Source organism: Typopeltis vanoorti, chromosome 13 (assembly GCF_054136105.1).
Source record: "Typopeltis vanoorti isolate ZY-2024b chromosome 13, IOZ_Tvanoo_1.0, whole genome shotgun sequence".
NCBI classification, from domain to species: Eukaryota; Metazoa; Arthropoda; class Arachnida; order Uropygi; family Thelyphonidae; genus Typopeltis; species Typopeltis vanoorti.
In genome coordinates, this window is record NC_143561.1 from 16,407,933 (window position 1) to 16,434,022 (window position 26,090).

A 26,090-nucleotide genomic window follows, 5' to 3' on the forward strand; every position below is an offset into this window, starting at 1 on the left:
TAAAAAACTAGAGCTATGGAACAAAAAGGTAAAGCAACAAAAATAAGAAATGTTTCAAATGTGGATGAATTTATCAAAACCTACAAGGCAGAAGAGCAATACATCAAAGTTTTATTTGCAACTATTGAAAATCATTTAACAATGTTGATGAAGAATTTTAGAAACTATTTTATAACCGATGACAACATAATGGCAATGTACGAGTGGGTTAGAAACCTATTTCAACTTATACCTCTGAAAGTTTCTCAATTGAAGAAGAGGAACAATTTATAGACTTCACATCAAGCAGCAAAATCAAAAGCCAATTTGCATCTAAATTGCTGTTTGAATTTTGTGCCAGTGTTGATCATCATGATGATGATGAATTTTCTGCACTAAAGTCAACAGCTTTTCGTGCACTTTTGCCATTTCCAACATCTTTGTAAAACTGGGTTTTCTGCAGTGGCTGCCTTAAAAACAAAATATAGCTCTCAGTTAAATATAGAAAGAGAACAGAGTGTCAATTTCCAATGTATCACCATCCTATGTAAAGCTGTGCTCTGCAACACAGGCCCAAGGAAGCCATTAATTTTTAGATTCTTTGTTTTTGTTTAGTTTTAATTAGTTGCTGGCATATTTTGCAATATTGATATGTTCCCACAAGTGTAACTAGTTTATTCAATACAGTGGATTTTATACATTTTATTATTTTATTTTCAGATGCATTTTATGTTTTTGTTTTTATATTGTTTTTGTGTTCAATAAATAGTTTCATTAAATGCTTTGGTTTCAATAATGTAGTTTTTCAGCTTTTCCTTTGATTTCCACTTTCTTCGCTTCCTTCGTGCCCTCCCTTTAGGTATTTCGTACCCCATAGATTGAGAATCACTGGTGTAGTCTCTACATTATTGTGTAAACTCTGTATGTGCTGAGATAGGAGAGGTTTTGAATGTTACACATGTTAATTAATGATTTCCAAATGTCACGAAAGATCATTCCTTGGTTTCTATTTGAAACCAAGTAATGAATAATAGCGTGCCTTTTGAGTGAATGACCTCGAAAGATTCCTTAAACAATTTGTCAAAGTAATTCTCTTCTAAGTAAGGCACTGAGGATGCTTGCCAATTTACCATGTGATGTTGTTTTAGGATGTGTGCTGCAAGTCCACTTTTTTTTTCCCTTTTGTTTTCAATATTATTTATGTTCTTTCTTACAGATTTCAAAACTTCTTCCAGTTTGACCAACGTGCAATTTTCACACAAGAACATGGAATCATATATACTCCAGGATATTTATAAGATGGAACTTTGTCTTTAAGGGAATGCAGGAAACTTCATAAAGTGTTAACTGGTTTGAAAGCTGTTTTGATATTGACTGATTTTAATATTTGGACTATTTTTCTTGATGCAATGACAACGTGTGGTATGGATACTGTGCCTTTGTAATTAATTTCTAGGTTATCACAGGATAGTTCATCAGAAAATAAAAGTTTCATTAGTACATTTCTTGAGTAGCCATTTTAGAGGAACTGATTAAATAGGATTTGAAGTTCTTTTCTATTAATTCCATTGATTTTTAGAATATTAAAAGCTCTATTTTTTAAGGTTTTGATTTTACCTAATTTTTGTTGAGGGTGATGGAACGAGCTTGCCTGTAGGTACTTGGGTTCCTTGTGGGTTCCTTTCTGGTAAACTTAATGATAATTCTCCAACAATGTTTTCGTTAATGTCTAGGAATGGTAATAACCCATCCTTGTCTACCTCTAACATGAATTTGATTATTCAGAAAATATGCAAAATCTTCAAGGTCTTTGTGGGGAAGCAACAGCACAGGTGACCTTACAACCCCATGTGTGATGGAAATGTCAATGACATCTTTATCATTTGGAAACACATCCACAAAGACCTTGAAGATTTTGTATATTTTCTGAATAATCGACATCTGAAAATCAAATTTATATTAGAAGTAGAAAAGTATGGAAAATTTATTACAACACTTTTCTGAAAGATGGAAGTAAAGTGTCTAGTTCTAACTCATTCTGCTTCGGCTTACGAAGGAGTAATGGATTGAATAATTGTGAATTAATTTTCCGACTTATTTACTGATCAGTGAGTAGCTATTAAAATTGACAAAAATAAATGAATCCCCATTATGGTATTGAAGCACTGCTAAATTTAACATTTCATATTACAGTTCACATTATCTACATTTGTTTACTGTATCAGAATGGTATTGCCAACTTCCCAATTTAAATCTACGAGTACTTTCATTATGACACAAATCACTGTGTAATAAGTAACAAGTATTCAGCTCGTGCCATGCACAAGCAACAAGTAATAACACAGAAAATAGGTGGAAATGTTAGTCAGTCAGTCATGCTAATGTGTCAAATAGTGATTGAAACAAAGACAAAAACGGGGAAAGTTCTTCAAACAACAAATGCAAGATGTTATATTCAGGTAACAATGATCAGTGAAAGGAAAGAGTTTCTACAGTATTCAGAACTAAACACGAAGGTGATCTTCATTAATGGAAGGCAATTTCAAATAGAGTTGGATAAAAATCAAAATGAAAAAGTAAACAATAAGCCTTATCTTATTCTTCCCTCAGGTTCCACAGAAGGTTCTACTAAATAAGAAGTGAGAGAAGATGGTGCTAGAAAACATTATAAATCAATATTTTTATAGCCAAATAAACTAAATAGAGACCAATGGAAGAAAGCATACTGTAAAAAGTGGGAATTTTTTGAGTCCTTAGAGAAGGTGGTTGACATAAAAAAAAATAAAGAAAAAGGTAATCCTTGTTAGACATCTAAAGAGTAGAAAATGAATACCAGCTAAGCAGAAATGTTTTGGAAAAATTTGGACAAAACTATTTGCTGGATTTCTGTTCAGGACATGAACTAGTCATTACTAACACCATGTTCCAACATAAAGATGTGCATAAATTCACAAGGAGAGAAGACACTCAATATGTTATTTTAAATACTTAGTATACTTGTTCATTGTGCTGGTTTAACACTCATTCAAGTGTTAAATCCCCTGTGTATTTTGATTATTCAGAAAATATCAAGTTATCATCTAATTTTGAGAAGGATAAAAATTAATGGGATGATTAAGGCTCAAAACTGTATAACTGAGAGGAGACCTCCACATAGCCTTTAAAGGAATCTGGAGAACCGTCCAGGGCTTCTGATTTAATGTCCAATCCTCACCTTCTTGTGGTGCACCCTGTTAGGTATCTACGTGGATGCTGAACAAACGAGGATGGGTTGGCAATTGGCTTAAACCAAAATACAAAATGATAGTACAACATGACAGAATTTCATGCCGGCTGGGGGCATCACCGTTGTTTTCGATAAGGAAGCAGGGCAAACAACGAAAAGTCAGCTACAGGAACAAATCTGAAAACAAACCCTAACTGAACATCACCAGAGTTAAAGATCAGTACTATCAACATAAGAAGCCTGAATGGTAAAGAAATGGAGCTAGCTGAGGAATTAGATTTCACCAGATTTCACAAAAACTGGTGAAATCTTTTTCAGCAATAAATACAAAATGTTATATTCAGGCAAAGAAAATCAAGGGAAAGAAGGAGTAGCCATAGTATTCAACACAAAATACGAGGTAATCTTCTTGAATGGGCAGGCAGTCTCAAGTAGAGTGATGTGGACGAATATCACAATGGGGAACTGGACAATGAGACTTATTTGTGCCAATGGTCCCACAGAAGGTTCTACTAAGGTAGACGTGGAGGAATTTTTTTGAGACTTTAGAGAAAGCAACTGACACAATGAAAAAGGAAAAGTTGGTCCTTGTTGGAGTTCTAAATAGCAGAGTAGGAAATGATTGTCAGACATACAAAAATATTTTGGGAAAATTTGGAGAAAAGAGCAAAGCTAATAATAATGGCAAATATCTGTTGGATTTCTGCTCAGGACATGGACTGGTTATTACTAACACGTGTTCCAACATAAAAATTTGCACAAATTCACACTGAGAGAGGAGACAAGGAATAAGACAAGTCTCATTGACTATATTATTGTCGATAGTGATGTTTTCTCCCTAGTGCAGGACACCAGAGTGTGCAGAGGATTTGAAATTGGAAGTGATCACTATTTAGTCTTGAGCAGGATAAAACTGAATTTCATTTTGAAAAGAAAAACATGTAAGAAAATTTTAAAGCGAATAAAAGCTGAGCAGCTCTCAGATGTGAACAGTAGACTAAAATATCCAAAGATTATTGAAGAAAAAATGAAAACGTTTGAGAACAGGAATCAAACTTTGGAGATTTAGTGGCAAGCCTTGAAGAAAACCCTCATTGATTCAGCCAGAGAGGCATGTGGTGAGGTTATCTGCAAGGACAGAAAAATCAGAACTCCATGGTGGACACAGGAGGTTAAAGAGGAAGTGAAAAAAAAGACGAAAGCATAACAAAAGTTCCTGGCAAATCAGTCAGCTTGTACTCTTAGAGAATACAGGGACAAATATAAGAAAGCTAAACAGTGTATAAAACTAGCTAAACAAAAGTCATGGGAAGACTGGTAAGAACATAGAAAACAAACATCAAGATAGTGGCAAGATATTCTGGAAGTTGTCGAAGAAGCTCAGAAATATAAGAATTAGAGAATGATAAAGGTGACATGAAAATTGGAGAAAAAAATATCCTAGAAGTATGAAGTAATTACTTCAAAAATTGCTAAATGAAACAAGCAGTGATAGCAAAGTAGTAAAAAACACTCAACAGGAATACATATCCATACTTGAAGTAGAAAAAGCCATCAAAGGATTAAAATGTGGAAAGGCAGCAGGAACAGATGATGGTATTCAACCAGAAATGCTGATGAATGGAGGTATAAAATCCTACAGTGGCTGCACTGCATAGTTCAGAAGGCCTGGACAGAGGGACGAATTCCTGATGATTGGAGTAGAGCTATCATAGTATCCATATATAAAAAGGGAAACAAAACTGAATGTGAAAATTACAGAAGTATTTCTCGACTGAGTGTTCCAGATAAGATACATGAAAGTATACTTGAGAAATGGTTGAGAAGGATTGTGGAAGGGAAGGGAGGGAAGCTTGGTGAAGAACAAGATGGATTCAGACCAAATAGTGGCTGTCAGGTTCAGATCTTCACTTTATGACAAATAATTGAGAAATCATTGGAATATAACAAATACCTGTATTAAGCTTTGTAGATCTGGAAAAGGCATATGACAAGATGCCAAGAAAGAAGCTATTCAATACACTACATTATATGGTGTCAATGGGGCATTATATCATCATCATCAAATTTCTTCCATGTACCCTCAAGGGGTGTACAGGATATGATAGCACTACATGAAAAATTTACATCATTACTAACTTCCTATCTACAATTTTCCTCCAAATCAGTCTGTTACTTGTCGAGACTCCAACATCATCAGATCTTATATTTCTATCATCTAAGGCACTTTGTATCATATCAATCCACCTATTTCTTGGTCTTCCTCTCAGTCGTTTTCCTGCCAACTGGCAGCGAACACTTGTTTCGCTAATCTTTCCTTGTCCATTCTGTTTAAGTGACCATACCACCGGAGATTAGCTCTGCTAACACATTCCTAGATGCTGACTATGTCAACTTCTTTCCTAATATCCTCATTTTTAATATGATATTGCAATTGATGCCATCTGTTCACGCCTCTAATCTTTTTCAGGATTCTCATAGCTGCTGTTTCTAATCTTTGGTCAAGTGTTTTGCTTCTGACCCAGCTCTCAGATCCATAAGTTAAAACTGGTTTGAACACTGTCATCCTGATCCTGACAACTTCTATTTCTCTCTTATTCCATATGAATTTATTCAATTGACTTCCTACCATACCAGCTATGTTGATTCTGTTGTGTATTTCCATATTTAATTTAGCATCTTCGCTAAAAATCGTGCCTAAGTAGCTGAAATGTTTTACTTGTTCCACAGCTTCTCCATTCACAACACAGTTGACATTTTCAATGATTCTGCCTATTTTCATTGTCTTTGTCTTTTGATTGCTGACCTTCATACCATATCTATTATACAACAGTTATTCAATTTAGTCAGGGAATCTTGCAGAATTGTAGCAGATTTATTTAGAAGTATAACATCGTCCACATAAAGCAAAGAGCACTGACATTAACATCTCCAATTTTGATATCATGTTTAATACCACTTTCCTTCATAATGTGATCCATATAGATAATGAATAACAGAGGGGATAATATACATCCTTGTTTAACATTAAACCATCTTCCTGTACTTCCTTCAATTCTAACTGCTGACTTGCAACTCAAATAAAGACTAAGTATTGCTTGATATAATGTCCCATTCACACCATATAACTGTAGCGTATTGAATAGCTTCTCTCTTGGCACCTTGTCATATGCCTTTTCCAGATCGACAAAACTTAAATACAGATATTTGTTATATTCCTGTGCTTTCTCAACTAATTGTCGTAAAGTGAAGATCTGATCCTGACAGCCTCTATTTGACCTGAATCCAGCTTGTTTCTCAGCAAGCTTTTCTTCCACAATTCTTCTCAACTGTTTCTCAAGTATACTTGCATAAATCTTACCAGGAACACTCATCAGGGAAATACCTTTGTAATTCTCACATTCAGTTTTATTTCCCTTTTTATATGTGGGTACTATGAGAGCTCTACTCCAATCATCGGGAATTCGATGATTGGAGTAGTGTACAAGGGGTTTACAGGATATGAGAGTACTACATGAAAAATTTACATCATTACTAACTTCCTATCTACAATTTCCCTCCAAATCAATCTGTTACCTGTCAATACTCCAATATTATCAGACAAATATGGAAATAGACAAGAGAATCAACTGACTTCCTACCATGCTAGCTTTGTTGATTTTGTTGTCTATTTTCATATTTGTCTGATAATATTGGAGTATTGACAGGTAACAGATTGATTTGGAGGGAAATTGTAGATAGGAAGTTAGTAATGATGTAAATTTTTTATGTAGTACTATCATATCCTGTACACCCGTTGAGGCTACATGGCAGGAATTTGATGATGATGATAATGATGATAAAAACTAATTCCATTCTGAAAAGAAATATACATATAAAAGTTTAATAAAAAAAAAAAACAGTAGAAGTTGAGTAGCTTTCAGAGGTGTGTTCCACTCAATTAAGCAAATACTTGTTCGCACGTTTGGGGTGATGCACCTAAAACCTCCTTAAAAATTCTTGATTCTGTCCAAAGGAGAACAATTTGCCTCATAGATGACCCTTCCCTCACAGGCTCACTTCAACCTCTATCTCACAGATGGAATGTTTCAACTCTGTCTCTTCTACAAGTACTTACAAGGTCGCTGCTCCAATGAATTGGCAAACTTCATTCCTCCACTTACTATTGGGCCTGTTACAACAAGAGCAACAGCTGTAAATTTCTTTTCAGTACAAATGCAAATTTATCAAACTTGCTTCTCCTCTTGCTTATTTATTCCAACTATCTCTGTCCTCTGGAAGAGCCTTCCTCATAATGTGTTTTCCAATAATTTAAACTCATAGCTCTTTAAGAAAAATATCAATAAGTTTCTTCTTTCTCAACCTTATCTACACCTCACACATGACAACAATTGTGTTATAGGTTACAGAAAAAGTTACTGTCAGATAGCAGATAGTAATAGGATTGTGTTTGGAGTTGTGAAAGCTAAGTTGTTTAGTTTTAAAAAAAAAAATAGCAATATTAATTAAAAAGTGTGTTGGAATTAGACTGTACTGTGGGGATAATTAGATGTAATTATTAGTTATTTCATTCATTTATTTTTTAATTATTTAATAATTATTAATTTGATATTTTTTTTACCTGCTCTAGACCTAACATGGAACTTTTTTCAAACCTTTCTGGTCCCCCAATAAGAGGGAAGAAACTAGGTCTCCCACCAAGCAATGAAATTCATCGCCCACCTAAAGATAATCATAAACATTCACACCTGTGACAGAATTCAAACCTGTAACCTGGTTGGAGAGTGGATATGCTAACCACTCTACCAATCAGGCTAGCATTTGATCCTCAGGTCAGCAAGACTGCACAATAATCTCATTAAAAATCATATTAATAAAGAAATGTATTGTAGACTAAAAACAGTTGTTTGCTATACCAGTGGAAACTTTCATTTGCAGTATTTGAATAATTCCAATCGTAGATAGTTAAAAATTTCAAATTGTTATGACCCACTTGAAGCAAGTTTTGCAAAACTTTCTGGAGTATAGTAGTCTAATAATATTTCAATAAAATCTGTGCACGAATCTCTTTCTCATGTCAAATCAATCACTGTTAATTTTACTGAATAGCCAAGTGTTTCATAAACTGAAACAATTGTCTCTTCCCTCTCTAAAAACTGAGCTTTTTTCTTTCAAGTACCAAATGGAATTAAAAAGTTCATTTTATCACCAAAAAAAATGTGTACAAAAATTTGTGCCACAGTCAACTGGAGCACTTTTCCCACCTGGCCACAAAGGCTGAAAGATCCATGAAATTGTTAAAATAATAGTGTACTTAATTATTTACTTAATCTATTCCAAGGTAAAATATATTGTGCTTCAAGATCACTTGCTATTATTAAATGCAATGCAAAGTAACAAAACTGTTAGCTCATGTTAATCTTTCACAAATAGTCATACATAAATAATTGCCACAAATTTCCAAATCAAATGAATAATGCACAGTAAAATTTAATATAAAATTTTCTAATTGTTCTAATTAGATCAACATATTCTATCATTAATTCTCTACTGTTAACAAACTGAAATATACAAATTAAATCAACAGTGGATGACCACTTCTTTATAATATAGGACATTACATATAAACTTCCATCTATATAAAATAATAAAGCAAATTATTTAATGTATCAAAATGGAATTCTGAGTGAATTCCATTTTGATACATTAATTGAATGAATTCCCTATCCAAAATTTATCAACTCCATCAGTATAGTAAAAGAAATCAGCAACATAATGAATATGAATGCATGAACAGAAATGTTTTTCTTTCTACATTATATGAAATACCTGCACATTAAAGATGCAATACACATTCTTAAAAAAAATTAAATATCTATATAGGTAAACCTAGATATATGTGGTTTTGATCAATGTGAGTTTTTGTTAATAATACCATTCCTCTATATATGTCCCCTTAAAATTTCAAATAGTGCAGATGATTAGGAAACAGAAAAAAAAAACTTCCAAAAACTGTCATCCATAAACAGTATTGCCAGATTGTGCTTCTGCCATAAGCTCAGTTTTGCTTAGGCGACCATCCAAGGCAGATGTGTCAAAGTAATATCTTCCTATTACTGTATTTTACACTAAGTAGTACTGTATTTAATATTATTAAACATTATTAAATAGTTTGATAATGGTCAAAGCAAGGCAAGCATCGGCATGGTGCTAGCCCTCAACAAGTCTAGGGTATGACTAATTCTGTCCAATTATAAAGAATATATAGAAGGTAAGGTTGCATTAACTATGCAGTGCACTAGGAATAGAAGTCCTAATTTGGTTGAAATGGAGAATCTTTTAATAACTTAGTGGAAAGATTGCAATCAAAACCACATTCCAATTGGTATCAACAAAATAATGATAAAAGCACTTTGCCTGTTTTCATCACTCAAAGAAAACAAATCCAAATGTGGGAGGGGGGGGGGGACAATCACAATATTTTCTGCCAGCAGAGGGTGGTTTGAAAAGTTTAAAGCTCGAACTTGAATGTGTAATGTCAAGTTAACAGGGGAAGTGGCAAGTGCTTATAAAGATACAGCTGCCAAATTTCCTGCATGTTTAAGAAAAAAATTACTGAGGAAGATAATTATGATGACCACAAAATTTTTAACATTGATGAAACTGGCCTTTATCAGAAGAAAATGTTATCTAGAACTTTCTTAGCTAAAAATGTAGAATCACAACCAGATTACAAAGTCTCCAAAGACCACTTAACTCTTCTTTTGGGAGGAAATGTTAAAGGCAATTTCAAATTGAACCCTATGCTTATTTACCATACACTAACTCCGAGGTTGCAACAAAGGCATCACTGCCTGTAATTTGAGAGGCAAATTAAAAGTAATAGGTTACACAACTTTGTTTGAAGACTGGTTCAAGAGTCATTTTTTTCCAGTAGTCGAAAATTATTGCAAACAAAATAATCTTACATTTAAAGCTCTCTTAGTTCTTGACAATGCTCCCAGCCATCCTGCTGCACCTGTGTGAAAATATCGTACTTTTACCACTGAATATTACATCTTTACTACAGCCAATGGACCAGGGCATAATTTCAACTTCCAAGGCCTATTATCTATGAAGAACTTTTGTGCAAGGTTCACAACAAGAAAAAAGAAATTGTGACTGAAAGAGAGGAATGTGTCTCAAAGGAAATTTTATTAAAGGAAGTCTAGTATATGTTTCAAAATTTGGAAACTGTTGAACAACAAATTATGGATTTACATCTGAATGTGGAAAGAAGCATGTTAGTTTGCCAAATCCTTGAAACAGAATTAGTTATTATAAATTTTATGAAGAGAAAAAGAAGGCTATAACTGTTCAAACGACTTGACAAATATGCTTTGTAGAAAGTAGCATATCCATTTTTCACTTGTTTTGTAGTTCATTTCTTTAATACATTGATGAAACATTTGTTACATTTATTAGCTTTCTTGCTTTTCATTATTCTTTATATTTCTATCATACACAGTTAAAATATTTTAAAGGCCACAATTAAGTCTTCTGATGAATATTCCAAAACATCATGGATGAATTAGAAATTTTCCCAATGGTTTTTAACTCCATATATGTTTCGATGTATGTGGTACTCGCACAAATTAACCATATATATCAAGGTGGTGGAAATGTAGAAGTACTGTTAGGAAGCATGTGAAATCCAGATTTGTGTGATGTGTGTGGAATCTTCAGTAAACATGTTCAAGGCAAGAGATGATTGGTATTTAGGTGTAAGTGTCTAATTTAGCCCCTCTCTCAATGAGTCCCTGAACTTTTTGGCAGTGATTCATAATAATAATAATAATAATAATTACCTTTGCTTCTTCACAATAAACTCTCATAAGGCAGGAAATCCTGAAATTCACAAGAAATTAATATCCATTATTAGTAAATATCCATATAAAAAAAAAATAAAGGACTATCCAGCATACATGGAATTATTATAATATAAATTTATTTATTTAGCGTATGGCAAAATAAAGACACATGACATCAGAATACATAAATACATATTTGTGCAGACAATAAAAATGAAACAAGTAATACACATATACAAATAGCAGGTAAAAAAAAAGTCTAAAATTTTAAGTCCAGTTCAGATAGCCAATCAAGAGCTGAAGGATCTGCCTCAAAAAAGTCTCTCAAGTCACCAGAGTAGGCTCTTATGCTGCAGTTCTCCACAATGAGCCGGATGATTGGATTTATGGCCCCAAAGTCACATTGGGAGTGTAGGTGATTTTCCTCACTTGTATAAGCTGTCTGCACAGATACCATGTCCTGTGCATATCCTATTTAGGCTTTTCCATAGGTGACGTGGAAGCTCAATCTCTTTCGGATTTTGGTTGCGAAGGATATATTTGTTTAAGTCTGGTGGTGATTTTTCTTTCCAAGTTTCTAGCCATTTTGAATTAACATTGAAATTGCTATTAACTAGCTCTTCAGCCAGTATTAGTGGAGACCGTCGGGATTTAAGGCGATTTATGTTTATACATGGGAGGTTTTCATGTATCGGCAACAGGGGATTGCTGTTTATTTTTTTGTATTCTTTTACTAGAGCATTTTGTCTGCATAAGTTCGGTGGTGCAATACTGCTCAAAGTTGGAAGCCAGTGGGGGGGGGTGGATTTGACACAACCTGTTATTGTCCTTATTGTTGCATTTATTTGTGTGTCGATTTTCTTGATATGAGGACTGTTTAGCCATACTGGTGAACAATATTCTACCACAGAGTGAGTGGACTAAGGCTAACGTGGAGTATCGCAGTGTAATAGCAGAAGAACCCCATGTAGAACCACAGAGTTTTTGTATGATGTTATTACGGGTTCTGATCGAAAGACATCTGGAGAGATTCTCCAGATGTCTTTTGAAAGATAGTGTTCTGTCCAGGGTAACACCCAGATATTTAGGGAAATCTTGGTGCTGCAGCATTGTGTTGTTAAAGCTGATCTGAAGCTTCCTATTTGCCAATTTGGTGTTTAGGTGAAAAGAGCTCGGTCTTATTGAGGTTTGGTGTTAGTCTCCATTTATGAAAGTATTCCCCAATGGTTCTAAGATCATTTGTGAGAATATCTTCTGTTACTTCAATGCTCTTATGTTGGATGGCGAGGGCTATGTCATCAGCATAAGCAATTTTTTTTGACTTAGTTGTCGGTAGATCAGATGTATATAAGTTGAATAAAATTGGTGCTAATACTGAGCCCTGTGGGAGCCCATTGTTCAGCTTTCTCAGTTTGCTCATTTTGTTTCCCAGTACCACATGGAAGAACCTGTCAGAAAGCATGCTACCAATAAGTCTTATGATGGATTGGCATGGTATGACTTGTATCAGCTTGTATAGCATCCCCCCTCTTTCCATACCGTGTCGTATGCAGCAGTAAGGTCAACAAACACAACAGAGGTTTTCAAACATCTCTGGAAGCCTGCTTTGATATGGGTAGTAAGGCTTAGTACTTGGTCCGTACAACTATGTCGAGTCCTAAAGCCTGCTTGCTCAACAGGGATAACTTCAGATATTTTTGGCCCAATTCTGTTAAGGAAGAGTCTCTCGAGGAGCTTATAAAAACAACTGAGGAGCGCAATTGCGCGATAGCTCTCTACTTGATTTTGAGGCTTGTTGGGTTTTAATATGGCTATTATTTTGGTTCTCTTAAAGGCTGTTGGAAGGTTTCTGGCCTTAAAATGTGAGAAAATCTTGATAACCATTGACGAGCAATTTTTCCACAGTTTACCAAGAATTCAGGGTGAACACCATCAAAGCCTGGTGCTTTGCCAGTTTTCACCTCCTTCAAGGACTCAGTTATTTCGTCTATGGTAAAGTCTCTTGAAAATTGGGAACTACCATCTGCACTTTGTCGTAAGTTTTTGAGAGTTCGTTCAACTTCCCGTGTGTGTGTGTGTGTTGATGATCTCGAGAGGAACTCTAGACAGCGAGGTTATTCGACAGGCAATTTGATCTGGAGTCACCAAAGGATCTTTTACGAGTGATTGGTTACTTCCACCTAACTTCTTTAATAGGCTCCATGCTTTTCTACTTGATTTTTTAAAGTCTAAGTCCTCTGTAGTTTTTATATATTATTATTTATTTATTATATATTTATATTATTATATAAATATATATACAGTGGAACCTCGGTTGTCGAACATAATTCATTCCTAAAGGCTGTTCAGGAACCGATTTGTTTGAAAACTGAAACCATTTTCCCATAACAATTAATGTAAAATGGTTTAATCTGTTCCCGAACCCCAGATGATTGCTTATTTAAACCTTTATAATAGTACTTCATGCATAAAATCGTATACAAAAACAATGAAAATGCATAAAATCTTACACAAAAAGAATAAACACAATAGACAAAATATAGACGAAAATTTAACTTCACTTTAACTACACGGAGGAGAGTTGTAATTTATGAAAAAAGCAACAAGACACAAAGAAAATCAAGAACATGCACTACAAAGTCGAGCAGGTGTCTGCACTGAGGCTCCACTGTATATATATTATTTCTGGAAAATTTTTCATGTTACTCCTCTGAATTAATATTAACTTTTGTGGATATTTTGTTTATTTTTCTTTAAGAGTAGCCCTTTTATGATGTCATTGGCTTTTTACTCAATTTTTAGGGCATTACTGATGTTTTAATGACATAGATACATGAAGAATGTAAGGAAGGAATAATTTTGGACATACCTTTGTAGGATGTTCCTGGTTGTCTTCTTTTTTTATTATTATTATTACAGGCAACTCCAGGGAGTCCTTAGACTTATCGAGGGAGGTCCCAAATCATGTTCATCACAACTATTCGACATTCACACAGTATCAATTATACCTTGCCTTAAACTCATTCACTGTCACAGCACCCACTACAGACTCTGGCAGCTTATTCCACTCATCACTCTAAAAGTAAAGAACCCAGCTCTAACACCCTTACTACCCACACTCTTGCCCAGCTTCCATAGATGTCCCCTGGTCCTCCCACTACCAGACCTGTTCTCAAAAATATCTTCTGAATTATTAATTTTATAGAAACCCTTCAGTAATTTGAATGTCTCAATCATATCTCTCCTCCTCTGCCTATCAACCAATTTCTGCAATCCACAAATCCTCAACCTGTTCTCACAAGGTTCATTCCACAGACCTGCTATCATCTTGGTCACTTGCCTCTGGATCCTCTCAACCTCCTCCCCATCAAGAAGAAACCTAGGTGACCAAATCTGGGCACAGTAGGTGAGATGGGGTCTTATCAAGGCTCGATACAGAAGAACAATAACATGCTTGTCTCTGCTCGTCAAAGTATTCTTCAGCAACCAAGTGATTTGATGAGCTGATTTGGCCACTTTTGCAATGTGTCCCCTAAACTTCAACTCCTTATCCACCAACACTCCTAAATCTCTTGCCTCATCAATTTCCTGGATTACAGTTCCACCAATGTAGTAAACTGCTGCTAATCTTTTCACTCCAAAATGTATAACCTTACATTTTGGCACATTAAATTGACATCCATTCTTCTTAGCCCAGTCCTCCAATCTATCCAAATCATCCTGCAAAATTTTAACATCATCTGCATTCACTATTGCCCTACCCAACTTTGCATCATCCGCAAACAAATGAACTGTTCCTCTCAGATCCTTTCCTATATCACCAATCAACAAAATAAACAGCAGTGGTCCAAGAACAGATCCTTGTGGCACACCACTAATCACAGGCTGTCTTTTGGACTCTACTCCTGAATAAACCACTCTCTGATATCTCTCCGTCAACTATCCTCCTATCCAGCTCACCAACCCTATGCTACATTTTACTGATTAGAATTCCATGTGGTATCCTGTCAAAGGCCTTAGCAAGGGCCAGTAGAATCACTGTAAACCCATTACCCTTATCCAGTTCAGCTGTCACTGTGTTATAATACGTGAGCAAGTTACTGAATCATGACCTACCCTTCACAAAACCATTCTGTCCCCGATACAGTATCCCATTTTCATCATCCAATCTTGTATTTTCCTCTTGACTATTTTCTCCCAGACCTTGATAACGATTCCTGTTATGGTGATTGGCCGGTAATTTTCAACAGCAGCAGCAGCCTTGGAACCACCTTTATGCAGCAGAACTATTTTCCCCTCTTTCCACCCCCTTGGGACTGACCCAGACCAGGGGCTCCAATTAAACAAAATGGTCAAGGGCACTGACATTCTTTAGTCGCTTCACGTACGACACGAGCTGGTATACCATCCAATCCCACAGATGTATTGACATTGAAGTTCTGTAATAGACTATTTACCTCTACTTCATTCATCACAATTCCAGTATAAGCTGTTGGTTCTTCCATTCCTGCAATGTCACCACCTGGATGATATACTTTTGCAAAATGCTCGCTCAGTAATTCCACTATATCGACTGATTCGGTTACCTCCCTACCCTCAGCATTTTTTAAAATCATTCTGCCATGAACATTTTTCCTTTTACTTGCAACATATTGAAAAAACTGTTTGGTATTCTCTTTAGCCTGCATGGCCAATATTCTTTCATAATCCGCTTTTGCTTTTCTTACCACCCTTGTTACCTTTCTGGCCTGAGCTTTATACTGTTCCTGTGCCTGATGGTCACCTTTCTCCTTAAATTCCCTCCACAATTGTTTCTTTTTTTGCAGCTCAAGCTTAATGGTGTTATTCACCCATTTAACCCCTACTTGATTTATTATTCGGACTCTTGGTACACAGTCAACCATTGCCTCCTGCAAACACTTCTTAACCACCTCCCATGCACTATCAACATCCAGCCCTTGCAGTTTTACATGCCATGGCACTGAGCCAAGCACACTCCTAAGCTTGTCATACTTACCAGCCCGGTAATTCCACACGTACCCTGTCTTAATTGTAAATTCCACTCCTTTAGCTGCCTCCCAAGTCATGACCTTATGATCACTCTCACCAATTGGTGGCAACATGGTCATGTTCGTTACAGCCACATTCTCAGATGCGATTACTAGGTCAAGCACTCTCTGCCCCCTAGTATTTTCTATTACATGCTGTCACAGATAGTTATCCCTTAATAACCGCATAAAATCCAATTCCTTCCTCCCATGTGCCCTCTCCTCCTTCCAGTCAATGTTACCATAATTGAAATCTCCCATAATAATTACCCTTCTTCCACTCATTTCTTCTATTTGTCTATGCATACTATCCCCACCATCTATTCCATCACCTGGTCTATAGCAGCACCCAATTGTATATTTTGTTCTGCTAGCCTCTATCTCATACCAAATAGCCTCAAATGTGCTCTTTTCTCTATCCTGCAGTTCAACTTCTATACTCCTTGGCTGCAACTCATCAGCTATCATCAATAACACTCCCCCCCCCTTTTTATTCTTCTTGTCACTCCTGAACACGCTATACCCGCCACATTCAATCCCACTAGTTTTATCATCTTCTGTCAGCCATGTTTTTTTGGAGAAGCATCAGGCGTATAGCGATAAACATTGATATACACTACTGCTGAAATATGACTGAGATGAAAGGGGAAGGGGAATGTGGAGATAAGAAGATCTGGGAGAATTGCAGATAAGACAGAGGTATGTGAATTTATGAATTTAAAACCTAGGTTTCAAGAGTGGGCTGTGAATTCTTTGGGAAGAAGGCAAAAGATAGAAATGGGAGAGCGGGAAGGAGAAGGATATAATACTATGAAACAAGATTAGGGATGGGAGTAACAGGGTGTGAGCTGTTTCAACTGAGTATCATCCTTGGAGCTCATGGGAAAAGTGGAGGCTATGTCATGTTGGCTTACTGTTTTTGTCTTAGGTGCAATGGGCATGTTACAGTTAAGGAACACTTCCTTAACTGTAACATGCCCATTATAGTCTTGCCCATTAAGATACACCCATGACAAATACAATAAGCCAGCATGACATAGTCTCCACTTTTCCCATGAGCTCTGAAGACGACACTCAGTCAAAATGGCTCACACCCCATTACTCCCATCCCTAATCTTGTTTCATCATATTCTTCTTTCCCCCCCATTTCTATCTTTTGACTTCTTCCCAAAGAATTCACAGCCCACCCTTGAAACCTTGGTTTTAAATTCACATACCTCTGTTCTTATCCACAATTCTCCCATAACTTTCTATCTCCACATTTCCATTCCCCTCACCCATTCCTCTCAGTCATACTTCAGCAGTTCTATATGAATGTTTATCGCTATATGCCTGATGCTGCTCCAAAAGAAGACAACCAGGAACATCCTACAAAGGTATGCCCAAAATTATTCCTTCCTTACATTCTTCATGTATCTGTCTTTAAAACATCAGTAATGCCCTAAAAATTGAGTAAAAAGCCAATGACATCATAAAAGGGATACTCCTAAAGAAAAAACAAGCAAATAGCCATAAAAAAAAAAAAAAAATATATATATATATATATATATATATATATATTAGTTAGAAGCCATCAGTTAGAAGTTATTAATTAGAAGTCATCTATTTTTCAGTCAGTAAGAAACAACAGCTGTGCAGTGCGTTACAAATGTTCAAAGATGAAACTAACCAGAGTAATTTGAAGACTAAATCATTCCAGTTAATTAAAGGATAAAAAAAAGTGATAACTGGAATATACAGTTAACCTGATTTATCGGTGTTTCTTTAATAATAATCATTGCATGGATCAAGATTATAAAAAAAAAAATCTATGCACTATAAAATTACAAAACAGATAAACTAATATCAGGTCATCCCAAAAGTAATGTTTTTGGCATTAAATTTTGAAAGGATATAAAAAATAAATCACTTGGCTAATTTAATCATGTATATATTCTTCATTTGAATTAATAATGCTCTTCTAACTTTGTGAAAGCTTCATAATGCCATTTCTATAGAATTCAGGAGGTTTCGAGCCAAAGAAGTCACTTAGGCTCAATTTCAGAGCCTCTAATGTATCGTAATGTTTTTCATTAATGAAATGTTGCAAACTTTGAAATAAGTGGTAATCTGAAGGTAGAAGATCAGAAGAATATGGAGGATGTGGAAAAACAACACCCTTTCGATTGACCAGGGAACATCTTTTCCTTCAGCTTTTCATTCAATCGATTGAGCTGTTCACAGTATACTTTAGCTGTGATTGTTTGATTTTGTAGCAAGAGTTCAAAGTGAGTGTATAATACCGGCCATATCCCACCAAATGCTTAACAAAACCTTCTGAGGATCAAGGTCTTGTTTTGGCTGAGGTTTAGCCTGTTATCCCGAATGAACCCACTACCTTCATCAAAATTATTCCTTCCTTACATTCTTCATGTATCTGTCTTTAAAACATCAGTAATGCCTCTAAAAAATGAGTAAAAAGCCAATGACATCATAAAAGGGATAGTCCTAAAGAAAAACAGGCAAATAGCCATAAAAAAAATTTTTTTTTTTTTTTAAAAAAAAAAAATATATATATATATATATATATATATTAGTTAAAAGTCATCAGTTAGAAGTTATTAATTAGAAGTCATCTGTTTCTCAGTCAGTAAGAAACAACAGCTGTGCAGTGCTTTACAAGTGTTCAAAGATGGAACTAACTGGAGTAATTTGAAGACTAAATCATTCCAGTGAATTAAAGGAAAAAAAAAAAATTATAACTGGAATATACAGTTAACCTGATTTATCAGTGTTTCTTTTATAATAATCATTGCATGGATCAAGATTATTAAAAAAAAAAAAATCTATGCACTATAAAATTACAAAACAGATAAATTAATATCTGTTTAATCTTTAGTCACTTTTTATCACCAGTGACTACACGACTCAAACCTCTCGAGAATGAAGAGCAGTGCAGATGTTGAGGCGCTCTTTTTGATAGTTGTTTGTCAGTTTGTGAGCAACCCACTTACTGAGCTTAGACACTATTCGAAGTTCTAGCAAATGGCAATGGACGGTCGATGATGAATTAAGATCTTTTGCTAAATCTTCAACAATTGCATTGGCATTTCTTGCAATAGTGGCTTCCTGCATATCATTACAGAGAGAGAGAGAGAGAGAGAGAGAGAGAGAGAGAGAGAGAGAGAGAGAGAGAGCATGCCTAGAGCAAGTGCCAACGATGGTTCAAAATTTCTGGAACCATCGTTGGCACATTCAAAATATTATTGCCATACACTTCTTGCACATTTTTTACAGTGTTTGCAACTTTTTTTTTGAACGCATAAAGCATGATGTGCTCTTCAGTGACCTCCATAGATAAAAGGTTATTTAAACAATAACTTATGTATGATGTTCTTGCAAGATGGAATTCCTTAGAATGAGGCCGCTACTGCTAAGCTGAGGTGGCTTATAAAGCTTTAAAAATTCATGTTTAGACAAGCTAACAAATTTGAAAGTACAGTATAAAAATTACATTACTTTTGGGATGACCTGATACATATATATTTATGGGCAACTTTATACAGATGATGTTATACTTCTAAGTAAATTTAGTACAATTTAGTCGAGGAATCTGCAATATTCCAACTAAACTGAATAACTGTTGTAATAAATTTGATATGAAAATCACCATTAAAAAAGACAAAGACAATGAAAATAGGCAGAAACACTGAAAACCTCAACTGTATCCTGAATGGTGAACCTGTAGAACAAGTAAAACATTTCAGCTATTTAGGCATAAATTTTAGTGACGATAGTGTAAATTAAATATGGAAATACACAACAGAATTAATAAAGCTGGTATGGTAGGAAGTCAGTTGAATAAATTTATATGGAATAAAAAAGACATTAGTCAAAATACTAAATTAGCTGTGTACAAGATAGTGTTAACACCAATTTTAACTTATGGATCTGAGAGCTGGGTAAGAAATAAAACACTTGATCAGAAACTGGAGACCACAGATATAACAGTTCTGAGAAAGATTAGTGGAGTGAATAGATGGCATCAATTGCATTATCACATTAAAAATGAGGATATTAAGAAAGAACTTGCCATTGTTAGCATTCAGAAATATGTTAGCAGAGTTAATCTTAGGTGGTATAGCCATTTAAGTAGAATGGAAGAAGAAAGGTTGGCAAAACAAGTGTTTTTTGCCAGGATAGAAAGAAAATGACCCTGAAGAAGTCCAAGATCTAGGTGAAAGTAAAAGGTGCCTTAGAAGATCTAATAATATTGGGATCTTGATGCATATCGGATTAATTTGGAGGAAAATTGTCGACAGGAAGTTAGTAATGATATAACTTTTTCTTGTAGTACTATCATAATATCCTGTACCCTCCTCCCCACCCAAGAGTACGTATCAAGAATTTAATGATAATTATGGACAACTGCCATCAAAGCAAACATCTACTGCAGAATGGAAGGTTCCAGTCTGAGGGATGCGAGATCAACAATGCAATTATTCAAATAGGCATGTTCTGCTTATTTTTTTGTCAATTATCTAATTTAAATCAAAACTGAAATGAGTGCTAAGTTTCATTAACGATCCCAAAATTTATTGGCAGCAGCTTTATTGCAATCAATCTGCACTATACCAAAAGTACACGACCAAATGGTTTACAGTAGATAGCCTGCTGTAATAAATTTTCTTCAGAATAGTATTGCTTATGGGGCTCTGTTTGAAACTTACTGGTAGCCTGTTATAGTGAGTGAATTTGTTATAATGATATTTACTATAGTGAGAGTTTGCATCATACTTTGGTGAGTAATTGCTATACTTTTTTTTTTCTCTCTCTTCCAAAAATGTATCATTTAAAATTAAGGCAAAACAAGAAAATCACAGTCATGAATAATCTAATAAATTTAAGTCTAAGAGATTTAAATTTATTAGACTTATTCCTGGTTTAAGTTCAGATTATCTAATAAATTTAAGTCTAAGAGACTTAAATTTATTAGATAATCTGAACTTAAACCAGGATAACTTATTACAAAATGACTGAATCTAGTCAATTCTCTTAAACCACTAAAGTTGTGGTTTGAAATCTCAATATGACTAACCCACACATAACAGTTGTGCTTTTAACAGATATTATTATTCAGTATCATGCTAATTTTTTAATCATGTAGTGTTATATGTACAATATCTTGATGATATAAGTGAAGTATCAGTGAAACTAGTCACTTCATTAAATATAATTTCATAACTTCAGAAATGTTGCTTTCATAAAAAATAAAAAAATAATAAAAAAAATTGTGTCTAATATCCACCATCCAAATAAAAACCATGTATTTCTAACATATGGCAAACAACAGTAAAATGGTCACTGACCACTGATCAAAAACAAAAATTCAAAATAAGTATTATCTATATTTATATTGACCAAACTAACTACATACTTATAATGATTGTTTTGATAAGGAATCATGGAAACAATGAAAAGTCAGCTACTGGAATAATCTCAATGTCAAAAGAACTGAAGACAGGTACCCAAATAAAAAGACTTAAAGAAAAAGATGGAGCTAGCTGAACACTGCAAAAATGCTATGCTAATATAAATGGTATTCCTGACACTAAGAAGACAAAGCAAAAACTTTTTTTTTTTTTCATGCATAAAAGTTTACAGAACAGTAGTCAATAAAAATCAAAAAGATAAACTTCTTTAGAGAGCCAATTTCAAGTATAATGATGTGGGAAATGAGAAATTGGACAGTGAGACTTATTCAGTTTTTTGAGTCACTAGAAAGGAGGTCAGCTCACAAAAAAAAAAAAGTGATAGAAAAGGAGAATATCAAACAAAAGTATATACACGGTGGCCACAATTAAACTTCCCCTATTCAGAGCCTCATGTAGCTCAATCTAACAATAGAATGTCACCAAATTTGGTAGGTTGACTAATCGAGACATGAGAAGAAGGATTCCATGGGGAAAAAAAAAATTTTAGTTTGAAAAGTTGCCAATAGAGGAATATGCCGTTGTTGTAGACTAAGAAGCCAAAAATTTGAATAAAATTATGTTGAACACCAATTTTGCTAGCATCATAAGAGCTATAAAGTAAAGGGAAAACTTCATAAATGCACTCTTATTAATAGTTGTGTTCAACATGCACCTCACTTTACCTTTCAATGTTTTAGGCATAAAGGTTCACTGTTCTATGAACCTTATGCCTGAAGAAAAAAGTTTTTGCTTTGTCTTCTTAGTGTCAGTAATACCATTTATATTAGCATGGCATTTTTGCAATGTTCAGCTAGCTCTATCTTTTTCTTTGATTCATAAAGTTATTTTACCTTAATGAATGCAATGCAGCAGCTGTTCTTCATGAGTTTAGAACTCGTCAGAACTTGCATAAACCCTCTCTCAGATAATGCAGTTAGATTGATGATTCGCAAGTTTCAAGAAACAGGATCTTTGGAAGTTCAACATGGCAGAGGATGGAAACTAGTGCCACTACGGGCAATTGAAGAAGTTGCCACAATTGCCAACAGATCAGATGAAAATGTTGCTGGCAGTAGGAGAGCCCGTTGAGGTAGTGCAACAACTGGATATATACATTATTCCACAATAGGAAAGTCTTGCACAAAGTTATTACATTTTATCTATACAAGATCAGCCATATACAGCAGCTGCTACACGATGATTATGATAAGTGACTGACATCTGGTGAGATGTCAGTCACTTTTTATCTGAACAGGGCTGTAAACACCCAAAATTTGGGCTTCCAAATTACCTAGTGTGCTCAGAAACTCCCATTACATTCACGGAAAATTACTGTTTGGTGTAGCTTCACAGCAGATTTTATAACAGGGCTATTCTTATTTGAGAACATCACTCCAACAGGACCAGTAACTTGTTCCATTACCGCAAGGAAATATTGTGCAACTTCAAGCAATGACGATGTCTGGACGAGACCATTTTTATGCAAGATGAAACACCTCCCCACATTGCACAACCAGTACATCAGCTTCTATGGCATCACTTTACAGAAAAAAAGAGTGATTATTTGCATGGCCACCTTGCTCCCCTGATTACTCCATTCGATTTTTGGTTGTGAGGTCACCTGAGGGCCAACTTTTATCATGACAGTGTCATGAACTTGGCAGCCTTAAAGGATAACATACCACAGACAATGATGACCATTCCTTCAAACATGCTATTGAGAATGCTGTGTACAGAATGCAATTTCTGGTCCACGAGAACAGTGGCCACATCAAACCAAGTCAACTTTTGCAGGCAAACTCAATGCGCTTGAGTTGCGCAGCAGGTTTGTGACAATACTTAAGTAACTGTAATACTGTAATTACTGTGCTAAATTAAATTGATAATAACTGTTTTATTCCTTTGCTATTGTAATGCAGCACATAAATGTAATCTTTCATTTTAGTTTAGTCCCTGTTATTCATTTGTCTTCCCATTTTAACACTTTTTACACTGCGCAGTGCCATATTCTCCTTATCTGTGAGTTTTTGAACTAAAACATTTTTGGCAGAATTCTTCTCGTCTTGATTAGTTCTCCCTATTAGATCGAGCATAAGGCGTCACAGTATCACTTCTGAATAGGGTAAGTTTAATTATTACCACCATGTATATCAATATCTGAGGGGGGGGGGGGGGAACAACAAAGCCATCAGAAAACAAACTGAAATCCAGAAAGGTAGCTGGAGTAGATGATATTCAACCAGAAATATAGGTATACAAGTTATACACTGGCTAAACTGCATAATTCAATAACTGATCAGACAGCTGAATCTTGGATGACTCATTAGATCATTATTATCCCAATTTACAAAAAAGGGAAATTAAAAAACAGAATGGAAGAAGTAAATAAGAATTTCCTTACTTTGTGTTTCAGAAATTATTTATGCAAGCATATATGAAAGTGCAAAGAAAAAATAGTTGAAGGGAAAACAAAAAAAATAAATAAATAAAAATAAGCTGCCAAACAAGGAGAGTCTAACTTCAATCTCAAAAAAACTCAAAACACTATATAGGTAAAGTACAAATGGCTACACATAGCAATAAACAGTTTACACAGAAGTTCCTAATTACAAATAGAACCAAAAGATATTCAAGATGGTCTGATGTTAATTTATGTATAAGGCATGGTGGTAAACTATCTTAGCTGTTATTTATAAATTATATGGGCATATACGAGGGCTGTTCAATAAGTAATAAGACTAATTTTACTGTTGCGAAACCACTTATCACAATATTAATTTCCGTGGAATAAAGAAATGTTGCTATCTGTATTAACAAAAGAGGTTGATAGATGGCGTATATGGGCTGATGTGCCAGAGTGTCACGTGATTAAACGCAAGCTTGTTTTGGCGTGCCTACGAGCTGCGACCAGTTGTCGAAATGGAAGCGTCCTTGGAACAGCGTTATGCGATTAAATTTTGTGTACGTTTGCAAAAATCGGCATCAGACACTTTTAACATGATACGCAAAGCTTTCCACGATGAAGCAATGTCGAGGGCAAGTGTTTTTCGCTAGCATAAAACTTTTAAGGAAGGAAGGCAAAATGTGGAAGATCTTGAACGTGAGGGAAGACCTTCAATGTCCATCACAGAGACAATGATCAACACAGCAGTGATTATCATCAAGGAGGATCACAGAATTACAGTACGGCAGCTGCATGTTGTCCTTGAATATTTCTGTGGGAAGTGTTCACTCAATCATGGCTGAACATTTGGGACTGAAATATGTTGGCGCCCGATGGATTCCCAAACTCTTGACACCGGAGCAAATGCAGCATCGCGTGGATGTGTGCACAGAACGGAAAGAAAGACTGGAACAAGAAGGCGACAACTTCTTAAAACGCATCATTACAGCAGATGAAGCTTGGTTGTATCACTATGACCCTACAATGAAACAACAAAGCAGTGAATGGAAGCATCCGTCTTCCATTCACTTCGCCTATCCCCAAGAAAGCAAAAACTGTAAAATCGGCTGGTAAAGTTAGGACCATAATGTTTTTTTTGAATACGAAGGCATTGTTTACCAACTTGAATACTGTAAACGGCTCATACTATGCAGATGTTTTACGGACAATGGTACAGAACGTCAAAAGGAAGCGTCCATTGCCGAAGAATGGCTTCTTATTGCACCACGATAATGCAAGGCCACATATTGCTGGTGGTGTAGTGGACGTTTTGCAGAACAACAACATAGATATCCTACCACACCCTCCATACAGTCCTGATCTTGCACCGTGCGATTTCTGGCTGTTTCCTCAGCTCAAGAAACCACTAAGAGGCCGCCATTTCGAAAGCAACAAAGCATGTGTAAAAAAGCTGCAGAGGCGGTTTTGAAAGAACTCTCAAAAAATGGACTTTCACATGTGTTTAAGACGTGGATGCAACGTTGGGACAAATGCATCGCATCTCACGGTAGTTACTTCGAAAAAGACCATATAAATGATGACGATTAAAGGTAATCTGTTTTCTGTATAAATATAGTCATAACTTATTGAACAGCCTCCGTATTATATATATATCCCATATACAAGCAGTAGAAGAACGTTTTGAAAGAAAAAATTTGACATTTTTCTTGAAGAACTAAAGGTTGTAGTTGTTTGGAAACACTTCATGAGGAAATTTGCTCCAGAAGAGAGTGGTACACAGAAAAAAAAGAAAAATGAAAAGTAGAGTCATTCAGTTTGCAGCTGCTGCTCTTGTTTTAACAGGTCAGCAAAAAAAAGTGGAGGAGTGATAGTTGCCAGTTCAGTGGAGTAGAATCCATGGGTGGGAGTATTAGAAAAGACATAATTGAAACAGTGTATCTATGAAATAGGTTTAAGTGAGTCAGTAAAGAAGAGATCATCTATCAGTTGAATCATTCTCCTCTGGAAAGCATTGAGAATTTTTAAGGAGGTGTTAGATGCACCACCTCAAACATGTAAACAGAATTCTATGGTTGGGCAGATTTAAGATTTGTATACAGTCAGTAGATAAACAAGTGAAAAGTAGATACA

At 35.3% G+C, this 26,090-nt stretch overlaps 1 protein-coding gene across 2 annotated transcripts in view; it reads right to left on the reverse strand.

The window, feature by feature from the left end:
* Window positions 1-26,090, reverse strand: part of Mulk (acylglycerol kinase-like protein Mulk) — a 182,859-nt gene that overhangs the window by 147,478 nt on the left and 9,291 nt on the right. For both annotated transcript variants that reach the window (XM_090402840.1, XM_090402841.1), the window contains exon 3: window positions 11,053-11,092. In XM_090402840.1, coding sequence (XP_090258966.1) covers window positions 11,053-11,092 — 40 coding nt within the window. The remainder of the gene's footprint in view (window positions 1-11,052; window positions 11,093-26,090) is intronic.